Genomic DNA, 23,386 nt, shown 5'->3' with positions numbered 1-23,386 from the left:
GTTCGGTTGATGACGAAGCCAAAACAGGTGCGGGTAGATGACCAAAGAAAGAGGAACAAGATCAAGGCAAACTCCACAAGCCAGCCCTAACCTGAGCAGATAATTTGAGGAGAAAGCATTGGATCGAATGTTTAAAGCATATGGATTGGATTGTCTGTGTGACACTTCCCATACAACAATGCCAAAGCTGAAGATTCAATCTGTTCCAAGCGATTAGTACTCTGTTTTACCGGACTATTCGGTGAAGGTTTTGGAGGACAGTAGATCGCACAGATGTTTCCTTCAGCAGCACGGAAACAACAGGCGTATGAGGCAGTTGGAATAGCATGTCATTGCTCTTCCTTGTATGGTAGTTTACAAGGAGCCAAAGGGTTCTTTGATGTCGCCTTCCCCAGCATTTCTGCTACAGTTCTGCATCGACATTGACTCCCTGGACGAATGACATCCCCATAGACGGCCATCTCAATGATATCCAGCTCCTTATCTGAAGGATAAAGTTCCATGCAATAGTTATTGCCAGTTAGAAATCACAAACATAAGTGGATATCAAGATTCATGTGCAGACAAGCAACAAATAATTCGATATCATCCACCGGGCGGGATCGCAATCTAACAATAGGTGACGACGAGCAACATAGGTTCGGATGTCTCGGAGATAATACATCACCTATAGTTACTTCTAATTATGCAACATTAGGTAACCTTGTTTTGCCTAAAGATCTCACTGTTGTCTAAGTTACTTCAATTTGGTAGATACTTTGTTGCCTCAAAAGTATTCAAATTAAAAGCATGCTAGTGTCAAAATGAAATATATGTAATGTGAGTAGAAAATCCAAGATTATTTTTCATTTGCCTTCCTATTTTAGTAATAATCTCTCATGGGTATAGACCTATCCTTCAAACTACATGAATCCAAGGGTGCTTTGCAATTGCTCCACTTTCCATCCTTATCATTGTAATGAAATGCTAATGGGAAAACATATTTTGAATTTAGCCTAAGCTTTTACCAGAAATTGGGCAATTTGGCTTTGTATATATTCTATCTTTGTTGCATGCTTTTGAATTCATAGAATTAATGAATTAATCGAAGGCAACAGATTTCAATTTTTCTTCAAGTTCATAGAGAACAACATATAACATGTTTCAGATAAGCTATAGCTGATATCTTCAATGAAAAGAAATTAGGTACCACAGTATGCTTGATGTGGGAGAAAAGACTATTAATGCAATTAGTGCAATGTGGGAGTTTTAGGTACCACAGTATGCTTGATGTTATTATTAATAAATTAGGTAAATGTATCATGAGAGAGAGAGAGAAGCATGTCATCATAAGCATTAACAACAAGAAGGAAGAGAACCTCACCTGTGAACTTGATGTCACATGAGAAGCCTTCCAGTTCAGCTTTGTCCACCCACTGCTTGTCTGATTTCAACCTGTTCACCCTCGTCTGTAGAATTTGGCAGTTCTCTGCAGTTGATTCCCCACCTATATCAGGGAGTTCATCATGTATTAGAAGAAGAAAAGATTCAAGAGACGGTAAGTCCCGGAGTAGTGATAGGGATGATCGGCCGAAAAACGCATCAAGATCAACCTTTGGAGAAGGGGATGATGTGGTCGTATTCGTAGCAGAGGCAGCCTTGGCAGTGCCAGAAGCGCTTGCAGACGACGTTGCCGGCGGCATCCTTGCGCCACCGCTCGGGGTGGCGGCCGGGCACCACCTCCGCCTTCTTCCAGCACAGATCCCTGGCCTTGGCATCGAAGAACCTCGGCCGATCCGTCTCCCCCTCCTCCCCGTGCTCGCGACGAGGACGAGGAGCCGATGGAGCGGCCATGCCTCCGCCTCCTCAACGGCCCTCTCGAATGTTCCCACTTCCCACGTATCTAATCCTCCTGATTTAAGATGGTTGGATTTGGGCCATTAAGATGGACCAGGCTAAACCGAAGACCAATTCTTACGAACCCGGGTCGGTCGAGTTTAGTATCCGACCCAATTACTTCCATATCGAACGACTCGTTTTACTTCCACATCAACAGAAACAGATACAGATATCCTCTGTGCAAATATGACTCGACCATAATATTAGAGAAGAAAAATAATAAACACAGATATTTAGCGTAAATACCAACACTGTAAACATGTGTACAGACGTTGACAACACTCAGTTGGAGAAAGCATGTCCTTGAAACAGCACAACAATGTCAAATATAGCGAAACAAAATATTGGTTTTCAAGTGTGTAATAGAAGCTGTAGTAGGTAGGCACTTCAGATCGAGAAGATAAAAAGGGGTCCTGTGATAGCTGGGTATGTATCCTCTCGAAGTCACAAGCAGCCGCAATCCTTATTTGGGACCAATGTCCTTCAGTGCGCAAATCTGCTCCTCTCCCATGGCAGACATGACAGTCACCACCAGATCCTTCCCCTCTGCAAAACCATCTTTAATCTGCACAATTGAGAAAATTCAAGTTAATATGACTCCAAAGCTCACTTGCTAGCTAATTTTGCATCCGACCAGGATTCAAATATCACTGAGAACAATGAATTTAGCCATAATAATGGTGTGGTGCCTGATCTGACTAGATGTCGACAAATATGCTCTGTGAGAATTATAGAAAGAGTCAAGGATAATAAAGCATATCCACGGTCTTTGCTACATATAATACAAATCAATATTTTTATGTCTGTTACAAGAGGCGTCTCTTTCCATAAAGAACCAGCAGACCATAAGCAAACAGAAAATATACATAAACATGCCCGTAAGTTGCGTCAATGCTACATAGAAATAAATCTGATGCAGTGAGCACTCTCCACCTTCTAATTGTGGAAAAAAAGCCAACCATGTTCATGTAATATGTTAAATACACAACTATACATGTCCCCCACAATCTATATATACTTGCAACAGTTACCAAACTCAATCCCGCTGCACCTATTGGCTTCTGTTTTCTCACTAGCAATAAGCCTACTGTGTCTGACAAACATGTCTTAAGGATGACTAACACCAGACATCCAAGCATAGAGTAACCAATACAGAATCTGAATTTATGAAATAACTAATAAAAATACTAAAAATTATTGGTCACAGAGACAATTATCTAATATAATTATTTTAAATACATTATTATTTCTATGTCATAAAGTCAAATAAGCACTTGATCCAAGGTATTCGAAGAATCAATCTACATATATGTAGATAATTTTGTTCTACATCTTCGTTACAAGTTCTAAGAACATGTGGTCCAACCACAGATCACAGAAACATCCTACCAAGATAACCATAGACCTAAAAGTTATAACTCAAAAAGTCAACGAATCGTCCACCATAATCTCCAGGCTTTAACAAATGACAGCTAGATTTTGGGTAAATGCCATTATAAACTTATTGAGAACTCAAAACATAGTTAATCACAATGTATTTAATATTCACAAAAAAACGAAGAAAATATATCAAGTGGACTAACTTGAGCAAGAAGGGTTTCATCGGTCGGAAGTTTCAGATCATCCTTTGTGTTACCATTTTCAGTCAACAGACTAAGCTGAAACATGCAGTTAAGAGTCAAACATATAAGGTTAATAAACTAACAATAAAAGATAACAACATGATAGTTTTCAAACATACAAAACCATCTTCAGAGATATCAATAAGCTGATAGTCAGTGCGAGTGACATGGGGAACCTGCAAAATATTGGAAAATCAGCATTAATAAACTTGAACAACAAGTATTCAACCAAGGAAGCTGGACAATTACTTACATCACAGTTGTGAGAAGATGGAACAATATCTTCAAGCTTCTTGTTGTTGAAAATGTCAATGCCGACAAAGTGACATTTGGCATGACCGTGCTTTCCAGTTTTGGAGGTTGAAACCTCTACGACCTGGTGCAACAATTGTTAAAATTTTCCAAAAGTAATATAGGATTTAGATGATTAAATTAAATAGATATTCTGGGATTTCACATCAAATTACTACTTAAACCGATATAATGAAAAACAATAACAATAATACCAACAATTTCTGATTGATTAGATGGATCTTTTCCTATCATTTAGCGTTAATAGGCAATATCTGAAGAAGTAGTCCATGCAACCACATAACACGGCAACTTAATGTGGTCCAAATAAGCATGAAGATTTAGTCACACAACCACAAAAAAGCCTGTGGGTGGCGCCAGCATTTATATTGAGAGGGAATGATTCTCAAAGATTCTAGTCAACATACAACTACAATAGTTAACTTACTCTAATAAAATTTATTAATAAGCTAATCAAATATTTAAAATAACATGTAAAGCATCTATCCTATCATGAGATGTTTAGAAATAAAGAATATAAATAAAACGATAACAGAGAAATTGTGAATAAAATATATTGTTGCGAAAACAATTCTGAAATGTGATTGTTTAGAATTCTAGAACGAAACTATTCCAATTATTTTACTATCAAATAATATCAGAAAATATTCAACAGATACAAGATAAAAATTGCATCTTTATGTTCAAAAAATTAACTGATATTATAAGAGAGGAACAAATGTTGAAAAAAAAAAGAAGAAACATGGTATTAAACCCTCCAAAATCCACCAAAAATTAGTTTGGCCTGAGATCTAGAGAAGAAAGCACGACAGGCTTTGGTTCTTTTGCAAATTCACAGAGTTGGAGAGCGCACACACACGAAAGCCCTATCTTCAGGAAAAAAAATTGAAGGAAGAATACAGACTATATGAAATACTGATTACTACAGAAGTTGCTTAAGAAACCAATGTTATACCATCGATTGGTCACTATATAAAGGACCGGACTCAGATGTGAAAATTTGGATCTGTGTACCATGCGCTGACTCTCAAAATATAAGTCAGTGTAATTTGCATTAGGCAGTCATATCTAACCAATACGAAATGTATCACTATTACCCCGTGAGACCTCATCCCTTCTGAGAAGGTATAACACGAGTCCAGAAGTCTTATCATCAACTAATTAATATATATACATATATATAATTAATTAAAATGCCTATGAATAACCAGATTAATAGCGAACACCAGAATTTGCAAAAGTCAGTAATAATACCAAATAATAAGCATAATCACTTTAAGCCCCACAGAACAAAAAATAAATCAGTCAATTATATGGAAAAATCCCAACAAACGATCATCTTCCCAAGTTCATCAAATCAACGAACAACAGAACACAGAGACAAGATGGAATAGAGATCGACCTTGCACGCCCTCCCTTTGATGACGATGTACCCGTTCTTGCGAATAGTTCCTGCCTGCTGCGGATAAGTCTTGGAAGCCCCCGCGTCGGCCTTCGAGTCAAAATGATGTTCCTCGTCCGACATGCTTACTGATACCGATACCTGTCTACACTTGGCCGCATGAGAAGAAACGAAAGAGGAATTAGACCCGACCGATCGAAAGATCCAAAACAGAATCAAAGAACCAAGCGAAGGAGCGGAGAAGGCGGTCGAAGCGATCGCTACCTGTCACCGTGGTCAGGGAAGGAGGCGATGGGAAGCGGTGGTGGCAGAGTAGCCGGCGAGGGGTCAGCGAGGAGCGCCTTAAATAGCGGCACGCCTCGAAGGGATGGGAGATGCCCGGATTCCAGCCGCTGCCTAGGGTTTCGATTAATCTCGCCCTAATCCTCGCGTCACGTCCGGGTCGCATCCAGCCGTCGGATGCGGATTGGCTTTTATTAACGGCGGGATGGCACACGCGTGCAGCGTACGCATAAGAAGGCACGCGTCCGTTCGCTGCTCTCCCCCTCTCCATGTGTGCTGCAGAACAGCGTTCAGGCTTTCTGTCCAATTAGGAGCTTCTTTCAGTGTCGCAAATGCATGCATTTGACCCTTCTCCAATTAGGATTTTTAATCTATTTTTTCTTCAGATTTTTAATCTATTTTTTTTCTTGATGTAAAATCTTCCTCTTGATACATTGAATCTTTCTTCGGGTGAAATGAATTTCTTTATGGTACTTAACAAGTTTAATTCTAATATTCTCTCCCTTTAAATTTGTTTCATCTAACATGTTAAGTTTATTTGAAAGTTATTGAGTATATATCTTTTTTTCAAAAATTTCATTAAGAAATACTGATTTGACATTCATTTATAAATTTTTTTATTTCATTTGAGCTGTTAGAGAGATATAATCTTATTATCTTTAGTCGGACAACTAGTACAAATACTTTTTCATATTCAATCTCATATTGTTGTTTGGATCCCTTTGCAACTAATCGGGCCTTGTATTTCTTTACTCCTTTTGTATTTTTTTTTATTTTGAAGATCCACATAACACCAATAGCTTGATGGACTTCTGAAAGTATAGTAAGCTCTCATGTATCATTTTTGTTAATGGCATGAATCTCTTCATTCATATCTTACCTTCATTTTTCATCTCTATAAGCTTCTTTGAAGGTTAATGGATCATATTCTATAAAAAGATAAAATAAAGAAAGTTCATCATTGTTAGTATTAATCCTTCGAATCATATCATATAGCTCCTGAATCGATCTTGTCCTTCTTATAATTAGACTTAATCATGTGACCTAGCTGATCTAGGTGATGATTATGGTAAAGTCACTTCGGTGCTTGCTTGTATTATATCATCTTCTTCTGAAGCTATAACTTTTTTATACTGCTCGTCACTTTTCCAGTTCCAAATCTGTTATTTATCAAACTCAACATCTTTTGACATCACAACTTTATTTGTAAGAGGATTGTAAAGTTTGTAACCACTAGAATTCTTTAGATAACCTAGCAAAATGACTTGTTTTTTAATTTTTTTTCTATTTTCGGATAACCTAGCAAAATGACTTATTTTTTAATTTTTTTCTACTTTCTTCTAGTATCTTGGCAAATGTAACACTTCCAAAAATTCTCAAATGATCAACTCTTTATTTTTGTAAACTTCATGCCCCTTCTGGTGTAACATTACTAATTCGCTTTGTTGAAAACTTGTTAAGCAAATAAACTGCACAAGCAACAACATCTTCCCAAAATTCTTTAGGAATTTTTCTTTCCTTTAACATACATCGGACCATATCAAGGATAGTCCTATTTTTCTTTCTAAGACACCATTTTGTTGAGGTATGTATAGCATGGTGAATTGATATAGAATTTCATTATTTCTACAAAAACTTTCAAATTCATTTGATATATAAACTTAAATATTTAATCTTACAACAACTTTATCTTTCAACCAAATCCTTAAATTCTTTGAATTTGCTTAAAACTTCTTCTTTTTTCTTTTAACATGTAAACCAAAGTTTTGTCACTGTGATCATCAATGAAGGTAAAAAAATACCTGCTTCCTCTAAGTGATACTGGATTGATAAGGCCACAAACATCTGAGTGCATCAGATCAAGTCGATGTCATGCTTTGTTGTTCTTCTAACTTTGAAATGCTTTCTTTCTTGCTTGCCCATGACACATACTTAACATAATTTTAATAGGCGATCAATTTTTGAGATTCCTGTCACTATATTATACTTCTTTAGAAGTTTCAAAGCCTCAAAATTTAAGTAAGCATATCTAAGATGTCAAAGTGTAGAAATATTCTCAATATCAGCTTTAAAATAATTTGATTGATTAAAAATAGTTAAATGTAGAGGAAATATTCTATTCTTTATCATTTTCACATATGATATCAATGTTTTATTCTTGTCACGAATTGAGAGAGTCATATTTTTCATCTCAATATCATAACATTTTTCAAGCAATTGTCAAAAGCGTAGAATATTATTTTTCATACCAGGAACATAATAAACATCTGAAATGCATAATTTTTTGCCATTATTAAGTTCAAGAATAATTTTACCAATGTCTCTTACTCGTCTTTGAGATAAATCACCAAATGTAATGTTTCCATAATAACCGGTATCTATTTCTGATAATAACTCTTTAATGCCACACATGTGATTTGAGACTCTTGTATCTAGATACCATGTCATAGACTAATCATCTTTTAAATTATCATAATTCATTAGCAAAACTTGATTTTCGTTCTTTTCTTCCTCAATAAAATTTGTCTTCTCACCTTGATTGTTATGATTATAATAACATTCATAGAGTGATATACATACCTTTTGCAAATATAATATTATATTTTAGATCTTTTAGAGTTTCTTGATTGATTTAATTTCTACCTACTCTTTCTCTTTGTCCTCGTCCTCTTCCTCTTTGAGAATTTGTTTCAAAAGTAAGTGTTTGTAGTGCTTACTCTATTGTTTTGTCTTCTCCTATTTTTATAATCCTTTGTTCATAAACTTAAAGGAACTCGTAAGTTGTTCTAAAGATATTTTTTCCAAATCTTTAGATTCTTTTATCTTAACAGCAATAAAATCAAATTTTGGACCTAGAGATCTTAGTATTTTTTATATTACTCTATGATCATTTATTTGTTTACCATTTCGTCTCAAATAATATAAATAATTTTTGAGAAATAATCAAAAATAGTTTCAGAAGTACCTTGTTATAATTTTTCAAACTCGACTCATAAAACTTGTAGATAAAGTTTCTTTACCTTATCAATACCACCAAATGCTTTTTGAAGCATTTCCTAAGCCTCTTTTGAAGTATTTATTGGAGCGATGATCTCGAAATTGTATCATCAAGCCCTTGGTAGATCGTGAACAAAGCTCTTTTCTCCTTCTTCCTTCTTTCTTTGAGTTGTTTTCTTCCTTCTGCATTCATTGCTCCATCCGTTGGACTTAGTTCAACAAATTCATATTTTACAAACTCTCATACATCTTGGGAGCCTAGAAGAACCTTCATTTGGATACACCATATGTCATAATTTTCTTTTGTCAATCTGGAAATCTGGAGTTGGATGGTACTTGAGGAAGAGGTCATAGCTTAACCTATGCTCTGATATCAAATGTTGATTTTGATAGGAAGAATTGATAGAGTTATCAAAGGAAGAGTATGATAAGCTTCAATCTTCTATGTTTCTCTCAAGAAAGACTCTTTACAATTTCAGAAACTCTATCTATTTCATGACCAACATATGGGGTTTATATAATCCTCAAAGATATATTATATTAATTATATTCAAGATGAATTATTCTTTTTTAAAATCCTTTCAAGAACCAATAATCAATTTTACTTATTTTTCATAAATTTTTAATTTATTTTTTCTTCTTGATATAATAAATCTTTCTCGACGAACCTTTCTTTTGATAAAATGAATCTTTTTACGATACTTAAATAAGTTTAATCCCAATAATACACTCGAAAGTCATCCCATCCATGATGATAGAGTGAGCTTGAACGAGAGCTTCACAAGCAACGTAGTCACCTGCACCAACAAATCCAAGGAATTGCATGATGATGGAGTGAAGAGGTAACGTTGGACAGAATTTGAACAGTAAAAGATCATCTTAGATTTATCTAATGAATCGATAATTCCTTTGCTTTTCGAGCTATCAGTTGCTATGCTTCTTTGGATTCTGTTTTCTCTGATTTCGAAGTTAAATGTTGCAGGAGCATACCAACACAAAGTATGACATTTGAGGAGGAAACATGTACAGTGCAATTGAGAGGCTCTTTGTTAATCTCTCGTAACCCTAATTTCAATAATGAATAACTTTTATGCAGGTGGTTTCCTAAAACTTGGACTGACATAATTGTATAGCTAAAAGATATAAAACATTATGTAATATGTTAAAAGAAAGGATAATTATCTATAATAGAAAATATTTTGATATTAATTATAACCTGTCAATTGACCACCAAGGAGCTAACGTAGAAGACACGAGGCTTAGGTCATCCCCCCACGATCGATAATAAGGTAACGATCTATCGATCATCGTAGATCGTAACCCAGTAATATAGGTCGATCATCGGGGGAGTGGTTCTCGAGCAACTGAGTCAACTTGCGTCTCTCTTGGTCGGTCTCTATGAGCTATAAAGAAGCTTTATCATCCTTAGATCTATCAAAGAAGAAGAAAAGAGAAATTACTCAAAAGGAATATGTTACACAGTTCTCAAAATTTTAATTCTGGAAAAACATCAAACACATCCCTTCCATGCAAAACACCACAATCTGTTATTTATCTTATAAAAAACTTTGAAATATCGTATGTATCCCATTAAAACTTTTGAACATGTGGGGATATCTGTACATCGACTATCTCATGTGTGATGCTGCACGGTGGTTAGCTGTCAGAAGCATCCGTCCCAGTAGCTCTTCACCGAGGAAGAAGATGATGTGTTGTGGCTCTGCAGCGACCAATGAGGGGGAGGAGAAGTATCGCTGCTGCCCACCTCGCTAGCGCCGATGCCACTGCTGTTGCATATCCTCAGCAGCTTCCCCAGCACCTCCCTCATGTCCGGCCTCGCCTGCGGGGACTCTGCAGTGCAGCGCAGCCCCACCATCAGTAGCCCCAGCATCGCCGTCACCCCCTCGCCCGGCTCCTCCACCGCCGCCCCCACCAGCCGCAACCCCACCTCCTGCGCCGCCGCCCGTCTCACCCTTTCCACCAGGGACTCCTCCCCACCGTCCAACGCCCGGCGGCCCGTCGCCAGCTCCATGGCCAGCACGCCGAAGCTGTACACGTCGCCCCGCGTGGTGGCCCTCCACGTTCTCCCGTACTCCGGCGCCACGTACCCCACCGTCCCGGCCACCACCGTGCTGACGTGGCTCTCTCCGGCCCCCACGGCTCGGGCCAGCCCGAAGTCCGTCACCCGCGCCCGTCCCCGCGCGTCCAGCATCACGTTGCTCGCCTTCACGTCCCGGTGCACCACCGCGGGGGTGCACTCGTGGTGCAGGAACGCCAGCGCCCGCGCCACCTCCGTCGCCGCCGCCAGCCGCCTCTCCCACCCGAACCGCCCCCACTCCTCGATCACCTCCTCCAGGCTGCCCCCCTCCATGTACTCGTACACCAGCAGCCGCGCCGCCCCCGCCAGGCACCACCCGTGCAGCGCCACCATGTTGGGGTGGCCACGCCCAGTCATCACCTCCATCTCCGCCCGGAACTCCCGTTCCCCCTCCTCCTCCTCCTCCCCCCTTCCGTTCCCCCTCCGCTGCAGCTTCTTCACGGCCACCCGCCGCCCGTCCGGTAGCACCCCCCGGTACACCACCCCGTGCCCGCCCCGGCCCACCACCATCCTCTCGTCGAAGTTCCCCGTCCCCGCCACTATGTCGTCGTATGTAAATGCCAACCCCTCTGTCCCCCCGTCCAGCCGGAAAACCCTCACCCCCGCGCTGCCCTTCGACGAGCAGCCCGACACACCCTCCGCCGACGACGTGGACGTTGACGTCACCGTCGACGACCTGCAAGCGTCGCTCCGACCCTTCGCGCCGTCCAGAAGCAACCCCTCCGGGTCGGGTTCCGGGTCCGCGTACGTGTCCACCGCCGCGCGGGCGCCGCCGAGGCAGAGGACCGCCAAGGAGAGCGCGCCGCACAAGACGAAGGCCAAGCTGAGAGCGAAGAACACCCAGAACACCGCCACCCGCCAACGCCCGCCCTCTCCAGCGGGGCCGTTGTTTCGGGTGACCGGCGGCGTGTCGCGGGCGACCGAGGAGGCGAAGCTGATGAGGGGGTCACCGAGGAAGCTGTCATTTCCAAAGGTGGCGATCTGGCCGTTCATTGGTACCACGCCGGAGAGCAGGGGATTGTAGGAGACATTGAACTTGTTCAGCTCGGAAAGGCCGTTCAAGCTCGACGGCAGCTCGCCGGAGAAGTTGTTCCAGGAGAGATCCAAACTCGAGAGGCACCGCAGGAAGCCGATCTCCTCCGGGATCCCGCCGGACAGCCCGTTGTGGGAGACGTTGAGAACGACGAGCGGCACCTTACCAATTTCAGTCGGTAGGCGGCCGGAAAACCGGTTGGCGGAGAGCTGGATCATGCTGAAGTTCCTCATCCTCCCGATCTCCGGCGGGATCTCGCCCGAGAGCCGGTTGCGGGATAGCTGGAGATAGCCGGAGATGGTTAGGGTTCGGAGCCCGGACGTGGAGTTAGCGCAGAACTGGAAGATCCCGTAACCCTTCAGGAGGCGGTCCCAAGTGTCCCGGCAGGTCTTCCTCGTCATTAGCGCGTCGATGAAGTTGAAGGGCGGGTAGCTCGCGGGGATCCACCGCTTCATGACCAGGCACTCGCCGGAGCCGGCGGCGACGCCGATAATCTCGCGGCGGTTGGCCTCGAACGTGGGGAACGGGTCCTTCCCCATCGCCGATATCTCCGGCGGTATCCTGCCGGAGAGCTGATTGTTGCGAAGGTTCAGCCACATCAAGCTGCTGCAATTGCCGATCTCCGGGGGGATCTCGCCGGTGAGATTGTTTTCCGCAAGCATCAGCCAGAGGAGGGACGTCAATTTGCCGATGGCCGCGGGGATCGAGCCGGTGAGCTTGTTGTACGAAAGGTCCAGTAACTGAACTCCGGCCATGTTGCCGAAATCCGGCGGAATGCCGCCAGAGAACTCATTACGGGCGAGGATCAAGATCTTGAGCGTCGGCATTCTCGTGATCCCCACGGGGATGTTCCCGGATAAACGATTGAAGCTCAGGTCTAACCTCACGAGGTTGGGAAGCTTGAGAATCCCCGACGACGCGATGCCTCCGGTGTACTGGTTCCCTTGAAGGATGAGGTAACTCATCGCCGCGAATCGGCCGAAGATTTTTTGGATGTCGCCGTTGAAGCCGCTGATGCTGAAATCGAGAAACACTAGCTTGGAGCAGTTCACCAATTCCTGGGGGATTACCGGGTCGAACGAGTTATTCCCCAGGTTGAGCGCGCTGAGCTCCGAGAGCAAGCCGATGGCGCAGGGTATCGTGCCGGTGAATACATTCCCCCACACGTTCAAAGACGTCAGCTTCGAGCAATTGGCGATCGAGTCCGGGAACGCCCCAGAGAAGTTGTTCGCCGAGAGGTCCAAAATCTCGAGGTCGCAAGTTGACCCGAAGGTGCTCGACGGAAATCCCCCAACGAGGCTGTTCTCGGCGACGGAGAACTCCCGCAGGTTAGGGAAGCCTAGCCATATCCGCCCGGTGAACTGGTTGGAGCTCAGGTCCAGGAACTTGAGCTTGGGGCAGTAGTCGAAGCACCCGGTGATGTCGCCGGCGAAGCCGTTGGTGGAAACATTGAGGCTAACCAGATTGGCACACAGTGCAGGGAAGTTGTGGCGGATGCTACCGTTGAATCGGTTGAGGGTGAGGTCGAGCGTCTCGAGGTTGACCAGCCCGGTCAGGTTCAGCTCGCCGCCGATGAGGTTGTGGGAGACGTTGAGGTACCGGAGGCCGCTGCATTTGTTGAGGTCGGGGGGGAGCTGGCCGCCGATGGTGTTGGAGGAGAGGTCGAGGCGGGCGAGTTCGGTGAGGAAGGAGAAGCCGGGGAAGATTTCACCGGCTATGTTGGATCCCGCGAGGTTGACGCCGACGACACGGTCGGCTTCGTTGCAGGTGATGCCCTCCCAACCGCAAGGGGACGGGTCCGGCTCGTTCCACCGAGCGTAGGCTCCTTGGTAGATCGGATTCTTGGCTTGGAGATGGCGTTTGAGCCGGAGCAGTACCTCCTGGTCGGAGGCGCCGCCGCCGGGGACCGCCTCACCTGCAGAAGATGCAAAGCCGATCCAATCCCTGCTCCCAAAAGGATTCGTGGACCATAAAGAAAGGAGAACAGAGACGCAGTACCTGAGACAAAAACCGAAGACAGCATCAGGAAGCTGATGCAACAGCAGAAGCTCACCTTCTCCGCCGACATGTCCCAGCTGCTAACATCGAAACAAGAGCAGCAGGCCGAAATCACACCACAAGAATAAACAAATCAGATCTCCTATATCTTGTCCTCCACCTCGTCGCCTGTTCTCCCTCCTCCAACCATCTCATATCAGCATCAGCCCGAGGAAATCCGAACTTTCTTCTAGACAAAACCAGCACACACACCTCACAGATTGCTTGGTTGGTTTGAATTGCATCGTGATCTGTACCAGACGAGAAGCCCCCTTTGACGCTCCCAGTCTTCGCAGTGCAAGAAGGGGCCGACCTTGTTGACCATTAGCCGGGTTGGGGGTTGCGTCAGGAGCACAGTAAATCTTGCCCTAAAAGCAACGAAGTCTCTGGTGGATTCAAAGCCGAAATCGTTGATCGGACTGGTACTTGTACAGGATTCCTTTCTACTCGCATGCTAGTTCTCCGGAAAGTTGGGATTGCTGCCGATGAGAAGGAAGGACGTCCAAATTCATCTACATGGACGTCTCCATCCTCGCGGGCTTCCGTCAAAGAATAATACGAACAGGCCCTCTCCTCCGTCGTCGTCATCGTCCTCCTGTGTGGCTGTCGCACGCGCAATTACCTGCGAGGGAAGTGAAGCCATGGGATGGCCTCCTCCGATGGCCTCTCGCTCATCCCAAGAGGCCGAAGCCATTTGGGGCAGTTTCCGTGGTCAAACAAGCAAAGGGAATAAAGATCGCACGTGTGACCGTGTGCTTATCGAATCAGACGATGTGACCCTGGGTTTGTTCTTCCATGGACCCACTTCCGATCACATAACGGGCCCCACCGCTTCCCCAACCAAGTTGTTGCCATCAATCTTTTGACTTGGGATTTCTTGCATTGATTTCATGGTGGTTGTTGTCGTTAGCGTTTTGACGTCAAACAAATATAAAAAAAACTTTTCTTTTTCGTATTAATACTCCTCAAATCTTATATATTAATATTTAAGTAATAAAAAATTAATTATAATTAGGTAGTTTGACAAAGATGTATCTTATTTATTTTCTTTGTCACCTATGTTTATAGACATTTACATCAACCATCCTCAAATCTTATATATATGGTCATGAATATTTTGTCAAACTTTTAACACTATCATCCCTTCTTCTCGCATGTTTTCCTCTTCTCCCTCGGTTCGGTCAGTGCCTAAGACTCACTCTCCTTCGAGGTAGTTGTTAGCTTTGTGACGTCAAACAAACGAAAAAAACCTTTTTTTATTGTACTCAAATCTTATATATTAATATTTAAGAAATAAAAAATTTATTTATAATTAGATAGTTTGACAAAGATGTATCTTATTTATTTTCTTTGTCACCTATGTCTATAGGCATTTAAATCAACCAACAACACAAATATTAATGATAAATTATAATAATATTTTCGTAAAAAGGGTCATGAATACTCTGTCAAACTTTTAACACTATCCGCCTTGAAAAAAATGCTTCTTTTCACATATTTTCCTCCTCTCCTTCGAGGTTGTGTCTTTCAAGTGCTCAAGCGCAAGATATAGAAGTTAGATGGTGCTCAACTTCTAAAGATTTAGGAATAAACCTTCCTCTATTTGCAACATAGTGAAGGAAAATTATATCCCAATTAATCACAACTTTAGCTCATATTTGATTTAGTTATATCATAATAAGGGTTTAATATAAAAGTAGAATTACATACAATATTTGTTCTTCAAATGTTAAAATAAAAATTAAATATTCAAACAAGTACCGATAGTCTTTCAATAAGAGTAAAGATGGAGTCATATCCTTCTTGTAATATGTTATGTTACCTAACTTGCAAATGAGGTGGACTATATGTCTCAGGATCTTCTAGTATGTTGATTGGATAAGATCATTAAGAAGGATTACCTAACCCCAAAGTAATTACTATAATGATTTCCAAGTGTGTGAAGCACAAAACTATCATTCACCGAATCAATAGCAACGCGAGTTACAATATATATATATATATATATATATATATATATATATTTATTTATTTATTTCAAAGCAACATGGTTGTAGCTGGTAATTTCAAATTTCTCATCGATTGTAATGGTATCGTCCGAGCTGAAATATTGTAAGAATTGTGTCAGGGCATATTTAACAAGACATCTCTAATGTTTAAGTTAGTTTGAATTCAAAGAATTTAATTAAATATTAAATCTATAAAATATAATTAGTAAAAAATAATCAAAATAGAGAAATAATATATTCATGGTTTTTTTTATAGTGTGATATGCGACTATTAGTTAAGGTCATGATTAATGCGTGGACAATTATACTTGCCGTTCGATCATAAATGAGATTCTAGAGTTATGTACTATGATGAACTTAATAAATATATGATTGATCATATAGAGTTAAGTCGATCTTCTTAGCGAAGCCACGCTATCAGTATTATAGGTTTTAGCCCTCTATGACATGTCGATCAAATGCAATCGATATGCTGCCAATCACACAAAGTTAATGTGTTGGAGCTACACTCCCTAACATATTTTCGTATCAGTTGGGGAATGAATTTAGCTTTCGGAGCTACACTCCCTAACATGTATCATGTGCCAAATAATTTTTGTTGACCGTGTCACTATTTTATTAAAACATGTCATGATTTAGTTTAGGAACTTAATCTTGCTTGATTCTTCGATGATTTAGTTAACATGTGAATGCATTAGGTTGGCTGCTAGCTTTGTTATTTTGATAGTCAAATTATGTTTCACTATAAAAAGATGTCATCCTCTAACTTAACTTATCGATTGCTTTATTATTGCTCTTTGCAGGGAAACTTTCCAGAATTTTCTAGAAACAATACTGAGAAGTGGCTAATATGCACAATGCAACATACTTGAAGAACTTAATAGCATTTTAATATAGAAGGAATTAACGAAACGAGACTTAAGTATCAGTACGGATTAAACGTACGGCACATCCGGGAGTTCTGCTGAGGTTAAAGTGGTGATCCGACAACTTCTCGTGCTGCCGCCGGCAAATCTACTGCCAACCTCACGACAGGTCATGTCTGGCGACAGCCGAATGAATGTGGTTTTGGCAGGACACGAGGTCATCAAATCCTATCTTTGCTTACGTGGCAACACGTGGTAGCTCGGCCGGTCCGCTCTCGGGACCCGCGAGTCCGACCGCCCTCAGCCCTCAAGTCACGTTAAGCCTCTCCCTGTTCATGACTTCTGATTGGGTGATTCTGATGGATACTTCGAATTGATGGGAGGAGAAGGATTTGGCCATGAGGAACCAAGTGAACAATTAAAAGGGCAGGTTTGACATCTGCATTAATCTCTGCCGGAGTCAAAGATCGATTCATGTTTTAACCACACCTTCTTCCCCTTTCATAACTGCGATGGAATGTTGATGCTGCTACTACAGAGATGGAATCACCATAAACCGACAGCCAGTTTATCGGATATGGAAGATCTCCTGTCATGCAGTTCGTGTATCCTTCACGCTGTAGCTTTCTTCGAGCAAGCTAATCCAAGCGCTACAATAGGATCAGTGCCACCTTGTGCTTTGGTGAGCAGAGCCTCGTGCAGTCCTACAGAGAAGCAGACAACACGGAGAGAGCGGCCGTCCATGGCGTTGATGACATCAATGAGAACTCTATGGTGGCAACTGTTGGAACCGAGAAGGTGAATGCACCTGAAGCCGAAGCCAGAGGAGCATCAGGAAGTATCAAGAGGGATGAACAGGTCCTTCCGACTTCTGCTGAAGAAGCTATCACCAAAGGTTCTTCACATGATAAAGGATCGCCGGAAAAGCTCCGGGGTGCCTGCACTCAGCCTCCTGATAAGTTGTCGAGCACAACATCAGCGACCGTAACGGCGGCAGCCGAGGCAAGGAGGAAGAGGAAGAGGAAGACATGCGCCGCTGAATAGGCTGAGATGGTGGTTGGGAGTGTTCTTGGCTGCTGTTACCGTCTCAGAAGGTTACTTATACTGCATTTGCCAAACATAAACATTAGTGAGGAAGATGATAAGCACAAGTCTTATCAGCCATTCTCCAGCATTTACGCTTCTGCTGCATCGCTTCGATCGTTGTCATCCTGTCCAGTGCAGATTAACATAAGAGAAAAAGATTGCCATGCAATTACTCGGAGACAACATAAGATAATTCAATAAATATAAAGTATAAAAAAATAAATATAACAGACAGTTTGGCCGAGTGGTCTACGGCGTCAGATTTAGGCTCTGGTCCGAAAGGGCGTGGGTTCAAATCCCACAGCTGTCAAAAAATATACTTATAGATATGTTTTATTAATGAAATTTTAATAATATAGTAAATAAAAATGGCAAAGTGAAACATAGTTGATCATCAAATATTTTTATTTTATTTTATTTGGACACACAATGAGAGTTATCATAATTTTATACATAAAATTTCTGAAAAAAAAAATTTATAAAACGAAGCATAGTTAAATGTCAAAGTTATAGAGTTAATCCATCACAATCAAAATTTAGGATGATCTATAATGACAAAAATATTATGGTGGTTTGACTATTTTTTTAAAGTAATAATTTTTTATAGTTTAATTAGCATGATTTGATCATGTGCCAATGAGATATATATGATTATCCACCCGAGTGTTATGAGCCGAGATCGAAAGTATTTGATGATCATTATCGTTCAAGAATAATGATCGATCACCTAAGCTGCTCATAATGATACAAATCAGTAATATTTCTTTGCAGATTCAATCAAAAATATATCATGGTTGATTATGTGAAAAAAATTATAAGAGTTCGCATATCCAAATTTAGAAGGACTTAAAATTCACTAAGTATCCAATAGAATAATTTAAAGCATAGAATTGTCATCGGAAACTGATGATGGACGAGCGTCATTGGCATATCCAATTGAACCCTCTTCTCACTAGACGAGCGCTGACAGCCAAAAAGGAACTAAACAAAACCTTTACTTGGGCTGGTCAAATACTCGACTTTTGTTGAGACACTATAGCCCTTCACAACCTTAGATGACTGTGGGGTACTTTGTTTGACTGTTGACGACGAGATACGCTAAGCAATTGCTACAAGCAACGAGTGCACATTATATGTGTTTGGTGTTTTCCGGCTGCAAGGTAGAGGAAACTGAAGAGTCCTTTAAAAAGGAGAAATGGATTACAGAGAATGGCGATGCAACATGCAGGAATATAACTGGCAACCATCTCGTGTGGTGTATGGTGCCCTTTCTTTCTCCAACTCAATCCCTTCCCTTCGCAAAGTAGGTGAAAGACTCGGCCACAATTGCTCTCTACCTATGTCGAACTATCGTTTCTATTGCCCACGTGATAGTGCGTGTGCAATGGTCAGTAATAACCGTTGTCCTTTTTCTCACATATCGGAGGAGATCATGTGCTGGTGACCACCGACTTACGTGTCTGCCAGATGTTGTCAATGTGTCGACCAAGTCTCATTTACATGTTAGTCGAGTGTTATTTGTACGTTGGCTAGGTGTCACCGATGTGTTGGCTACGTGGATTGCATCAGTTAAGAATCGGACAGTTATTATGCCCTTTATACAAAGTGGTAGAAGTGGTGACTTATGCTGGCTCCTCAACCAAGTAGAGCCGATGTGTCAGATTCACATTGGCACGTGGAGTTGACGCCATGTCATTTTTACTATAACACATGTCCCCCATTTCTTGAGCAAAGGAGCATAGGGAGAATCTGATTCGGAAGTATTGTTCAATTGGCATCCGTTGTCAACATTATGATGGGTGCACGATGGGTCAACACGACCAAGCGTGGTGGGGGCACAATGGGTTGACATGGCAAGGCCCGATGGCACATGATGGGTTGATACGATCGGGCACAGTTGCACTATGAGTCGACGAGGCTAGCACGATTGTTGCCCTGGCTCGCGGGCGAGAAGAACAAAGTCCTTTGGAATGCTGTAGCGCTCCTGTAGGTTGCCCAGCAATGACTCGCTCACTGTGGAGTCAAGGTCGTGCGACCACATCAGAGTTTCCAGGGCCAAGCCGCCTTCTCGTCGGAGGACGAGTTGGGGCTCAACGACGGTGTCTTTTCCCCGATGTTGCTAGAAGGGGAAGGGGAAGAGAGTAAAGTCGAGGAGGAAGGTGAGGCCATCCTTACTGACCTTTAGAAGGTAAGGTAGAAGGGCCGACTCGAACGGAAGCAATGAGGTTCGAAAGGAGCAACGGAACAAATCGCCAGTAGGAGGTGTGCGGGAAACCATCTATGCCCTATTTAGAGAGAAGATCCCGCCGATAGCGACCCTTTGTCTCCTGGGGAGTGGGCGAAAGCCCATCGTCGCCCTTCCCATGGAGCACGTCGCATCAGACAAGGCAAACGTCACCCCACCATAAATGAGGTTTGACGTGGCAGCCAAAGGGTGCGCTGAGCGAATACCGAAGCGCGGTATTCTCGATCCCGACTCTCGAGAGCCAGCAACTCCACGCCAGGGGACGTCCCTTGGGCTCCCGCACAGATGCAGATTTACTTAGCCGCCCCCGTTCACAAATTGCTGCATAACATATTGCCGCTCCAAGCAGCTCCTCGGATGCATACTTCTCGAGCCCACCTCTGCACGGTCAGCCCGCCTAAGCTGTGTTCCTCGGATGCATGCTTCCCGAGCCCACCTCTGTGCGGTTAGCCCGCCTGAGCCATGTTCCTCGGACGCATGCTTCCCGAGCCCACCTCTGCGCGGTCAGCTTGCTTAAGCCGTGTTCCTTGGGCGCATGCTTCTCGAGCCCACCTTTGTGCAGCCAGCCCGCCTGAGCCGTGTTCCTCGGATGCATACTTCCCGAGCCCACCTCTGCGTGGTCACCCCGCCTGAGCTGTGTTCCTCGGACGCATGCTTCCCGAGCCCACCTTTGCACAGTCAGCCTGCCTGAGCTGTGTTCCTCGGACGCATGCTTACCGAGCCCACCTCTGTGTAGACAGCCCGCGTGAGCTATGTTCCTCAGATGCATACTTGAGCCCACCTCTACGCAGTCAGCTCGCCTGAGTTGTGTTCCTCGGATGCATGCTTCTCGAGGCCACCTCTGTGCGACCAGCCCGCCTGAGTCGTGTTCCTCGGATGCATCGGATGCATACTTCCTGAGCCCGCCTCTGCGCGGGATCTTCGTTTGACGTACCATCTTATCCATACCCCCGCAAGATCTTCCTTTGACGTACCATCTGGAATGTTCTCAACTCCCTGAAGTGCCAAAGACATTTCTGTCGAATTTCTCGACAACAATCTTTGTTATTGTCATCGTTGCCAAAAGATCCCGAAATCAGGCTCTGATACCAGTTTATTAGAGCTAGCCCTAAAAAATTTATCAAAGGATAATTTTGGTAACCCAACAAAGACAATAAAGCGAAAAGATAAAATCGACAAGAACATCAGATTTACATGTTTCGGTCAATTGACCTACATCCACGGACGAATGATGAGCAAATCACTACTATAAAAAATGGGACTATTACAAATGCCTTAGGAAGATGTTCCTAGGCCATAAAACACCGAAAATTACTAAACAAGAAAAGCCCAAAGAAAACAATTAGATTTTCTTGTGATGCATCTGACTTCAAAGCCCAGACCCTTATTTATAGTTCCAATAAAAGATAACAAGCCTGATTTTCCCGTTGTGGGACTTACCAAACTTTCAGATTCTGTTGCATACTTCGAATTGATAGGAGGAGAAGGATTTGGCCATGAGGAACCAAATGAACAATTAAAAGGGCAGGTTTGACATCTGCATTAATCTCTGCCGGAGTCCAAGATTGATTCATGTTTTAACCACACCTTCTTCCCCTTTCATAACTGCGATGGAATGTTGATGCTGCTACTACAGAGATGGAATCACCATAAACCGACAGCCAGTTTATCGGATATGGAAGATCGCCTGTCATGCAGTTCGTGTATCCTTCACGCTGTAGCTTTCTTCGAGCAAGCTAATCCAAGCGCTACAATAGGATCAGTGCCACCTTGTGCTTTGGTGAGCAGAGTCTCGTGCAGTCCTACAGAGAAGCAGACAACACGGAGAGAGCGGCCGTCCATGGCGTTGATGACATCAATGAGAACTCTATGGTGGCAACTGTTGGAACCGAGAAGGTGAATGCACCTGAAGCCGAAGCCAGAGGAGCATCAGGAAGTATCAAGAGGGATGAACAGGTCCTTCCGACTTCTGCTGAAGAAGCTATCACCAAAGGTTCTTCACATGATAAAGGATCGCCGGAAAAGCTCCGGGGTGCCTGCACTCAGCCTCCTGATAAGTTGTCGAGCACAACATCAGCGACCGTAACGGCGGCAGCCGAGGCAAGGAGGAAGAGGAAGAGGAAGACATGCGCCGCTGAATAGGCTGAGATGGTGGTTGGGAGTGTTCTTGGCTGCTGTTACCGTCTCAGAAGGTTACTTATACTGCATTTGCCAAACATAAACATTAGTGAGGGAGATGATAAGCACAAGTCTTATCAGCCATTCTCCAGCATTTACGCTTCGATCGTTGTCATCCTGTGCAGTGCAGATTAACAAAAGAGAAAAAGATTGCCATGCAATTATTAGGAGACAACATAAGATAATTCAATAAATATAAAGTATAAAAAAAAATTAATATAACAGACAGTTTGGCCGAGTGGTCTAAGGCGCCAGATTTAGGCTCTGGTCCGAAAGGGCGTGGGTTCAAATCCCACAGCTGTCAAAAAATATACTTATAGATATGTTTTATTAATGAAATTTTAATAATATAGTAAATAAAAATGGCAAAGTGAAACATAGTTGATCATCAAATATTTTTATTTTATTTTATTTGGACACACAATGAGAGTTATCATAATTTTATACATAAAATTTCTGAAAAAAAAAAATTTATAAAACGAAGCATAGTTAAATGTCAAAGTTATAGAGTTAATCCATCGCAATCAAAATTTAGGATGATCTATAATGACAAAAATATTATAGTTGTTTGACTATTTTTTTAAAGTAATAATTTTTTATAGTTTAATTAGCATGATTTGATCATGTGCCAATGAGATATATATGATTATCCACCCGAGTGTTATGAGCCGAGATCGAAAGTATTTGATGATCATTATCGTTCAAGAATAATGATCGATCACCTAAGCTGCTCATAATGATACAAATCAGTAATATTTCTTTGCAGATTCAATCAAAAATATATCATGGTTGATCATGTGAAAAAAATTATAAGAGTTCGCATATCCAAATTTAGAAGGACTTAAAATTCACTAAGTATCCAATAGAATAATTTAAAGCATAGAATTGTCATCGGAAACTGATGATGGACGAGCGTCATTGGCATATCCAATTGAACCCTCTTCTCACTAGACGAGCGCTGACAGCCAAAAAGGAACTAAACAAAACCTTTACTTGGGCTGGTCAAATACTCGACTTTTGTTGAGACACTATAGCCCTTCACTCTATTACATTCGTTTGTTACACGGCTTGTGTAGTAATGAGGTGAAAGACTCGACCACAATTGCTCTCTACCCGTGTCGAACTATCGTTTCCATTGCCCACGTGATAGTGGGTGTGCAATGGTCAGTTGTAACCGTTATCCTTTTTGTCATATATCGGAGGAGGTCATGTGCTGGTGACCACCGACTTAGGTGTCAATGAGTGACCAAGTCTCATTTACATGTTAGTCGAGTGTTATTTATAGGTTGGCTAGGTGTCACTAATGTGTTGACTCTGTGGATCGCATCAGTTAGAATCCGA

General features: G+C 42.5%; 3 protein-coding genes and 2 non-coding genes across 8 annotated transcripts; 2 read left to right on the top strand and 3 right to left on the bottom strand.

Annotated features, from left to right (window-relative positions):
- Positions 1-118: 118 nt before the first annotated feature.
- On the bottom strand, positions 119-1,887 carry LOC103988005 (uncharacterized). 2 transcript variants are annotated; one of them, XM_065187548.1, is made up of 3 exons: positions 1,593-1,887; positions 1,364-1,468; positions 119-484 (listed from the first exon to the last, which is right to left on the bottom strand). In XM_065187548.1, the coding sequence occupies exons 1-3, from the start codon at positions 1,831-1,833 to the stop codon at positions 330-332; spliced, it is 501 nt and encodes a 166-aa protein (XP_065043620.1). In that variant the 5' UTR covers positions 1,834-1,887; the 3' UTR covers positions 119-329. The 2 variants fall into 2 exon arrangements, with proteins under 2 accessions (XP_065043620.1, XP_009404767.2); XM_009406492.3 differs by having other exon boundaries at positions 1,364-1,486; positions 1,593-1,886.
- Positions 1,888-2,095: 208 nt separating this feature from the next.
- Positions 2,096-5,635, bottom strand: LOC135676411 (eukaryotic translation initiation factor 5A-like). Its single transcript, XM_065187549.1, has 6 exons — positions 5,479-5,635; positions 5,215-5,359; positions 3,754-3,876; positions 3,620-3,676; positions 3,462-3,536; positions 2,096-2,443 (listed from the first exon to the last, which is right to left on the bottom strand). Exons 2-6 carry the CDS (start codon positions 5,335-5,337, stop codon positions 2,342-2,344), a joined length of 480 nt encoding a protein of 159 aa, XP_065043621.1. The 5' UTR covers positions 5,338-5,359; positions 5,479-5,635; the 3' UTR covers positions 2,096-2,341.
- A 4,328-nt stretch (positions 5,636-9,963) lies between these two features.
- On the bottom strand, positions 9,964-14,363 carry LOC135584030 (probable LRR receptor-like serine/threonine-protein kinase At1g74360). Of its 3 annotated transcripts, XM_065187545.1 has the most exons (3): positions 13,875-14,363; positions 13,678-13,790; positions 9,964-13,568 (listed from the first exon to the last, which is right to left on the bottom strand). In XM_065187545.1, exons 2-3 carry the CDS (start codon positions 13,707-13,709, stop codon positions 10,157-10,159), a joined length of 3,444 nt encoding a protein of 1,147 aa, XP_065043617.1. In that variant the 5' UTR covers positions 13,710-13,790; positions 13,875-14,363; the 3' UTR covers positions 9,964-10,156. The 3 variants fall into 3 exon arrangements, with proteins under 3 accessions (XP_065043617.1, XP_065043616.1, XP_065043615.1); XM_065187544.1 differs by having other exon boundaries at positions 13,678-14,363; XM_065187543.1 differs by having other exon boundaries at positions 9,964-13,539; positions 13,623-14,362.
- Positions 14,364-17,852: 3,489 nt separating this feature from the next.
- TRNAL-UAG (transfer RNA leucine (anticodon UAG)) lies at positions 17,853-17,932 on the top strand. The gene has a single exon. It is a non-coding gene; the product is annotated as a tRNA-Leu (tRNA).
- Positions 17,933-22,269: 4,337 nt separating this feature from the next.
- Positions 22,270-22,349, top strand: TRNAL-UAG (transfer RNA leucine (anticodon UAG)). The gene has a single exon. It is a non-coding gene; the product is annotated as a tRNA-Leu (tRNA).
- Positions 22,350-23,386: the final 1,037 nt, after the last annotated feature.

Source organism: Musa acuminata, chromosome BXJ1-6 (genome assembly GCF_036884655.1).
Source record: "Musa acuminata AAA Group cultivar baxijiao chromosome BXJ1-6, Cavendish_Baxijiao_AAA, whole genome shotgun sequence".
NCBI classification, from domain to species: domain Eukaryota; kingdom Viridiplantae; phylum Streptophyta; class Magnoliopsida; order Zingiberales; family Musaceae; genus Musa; species Musa acuminata.
This window is presented reverse-complemented; position numbering and strand designations above follow the sequence as displayed.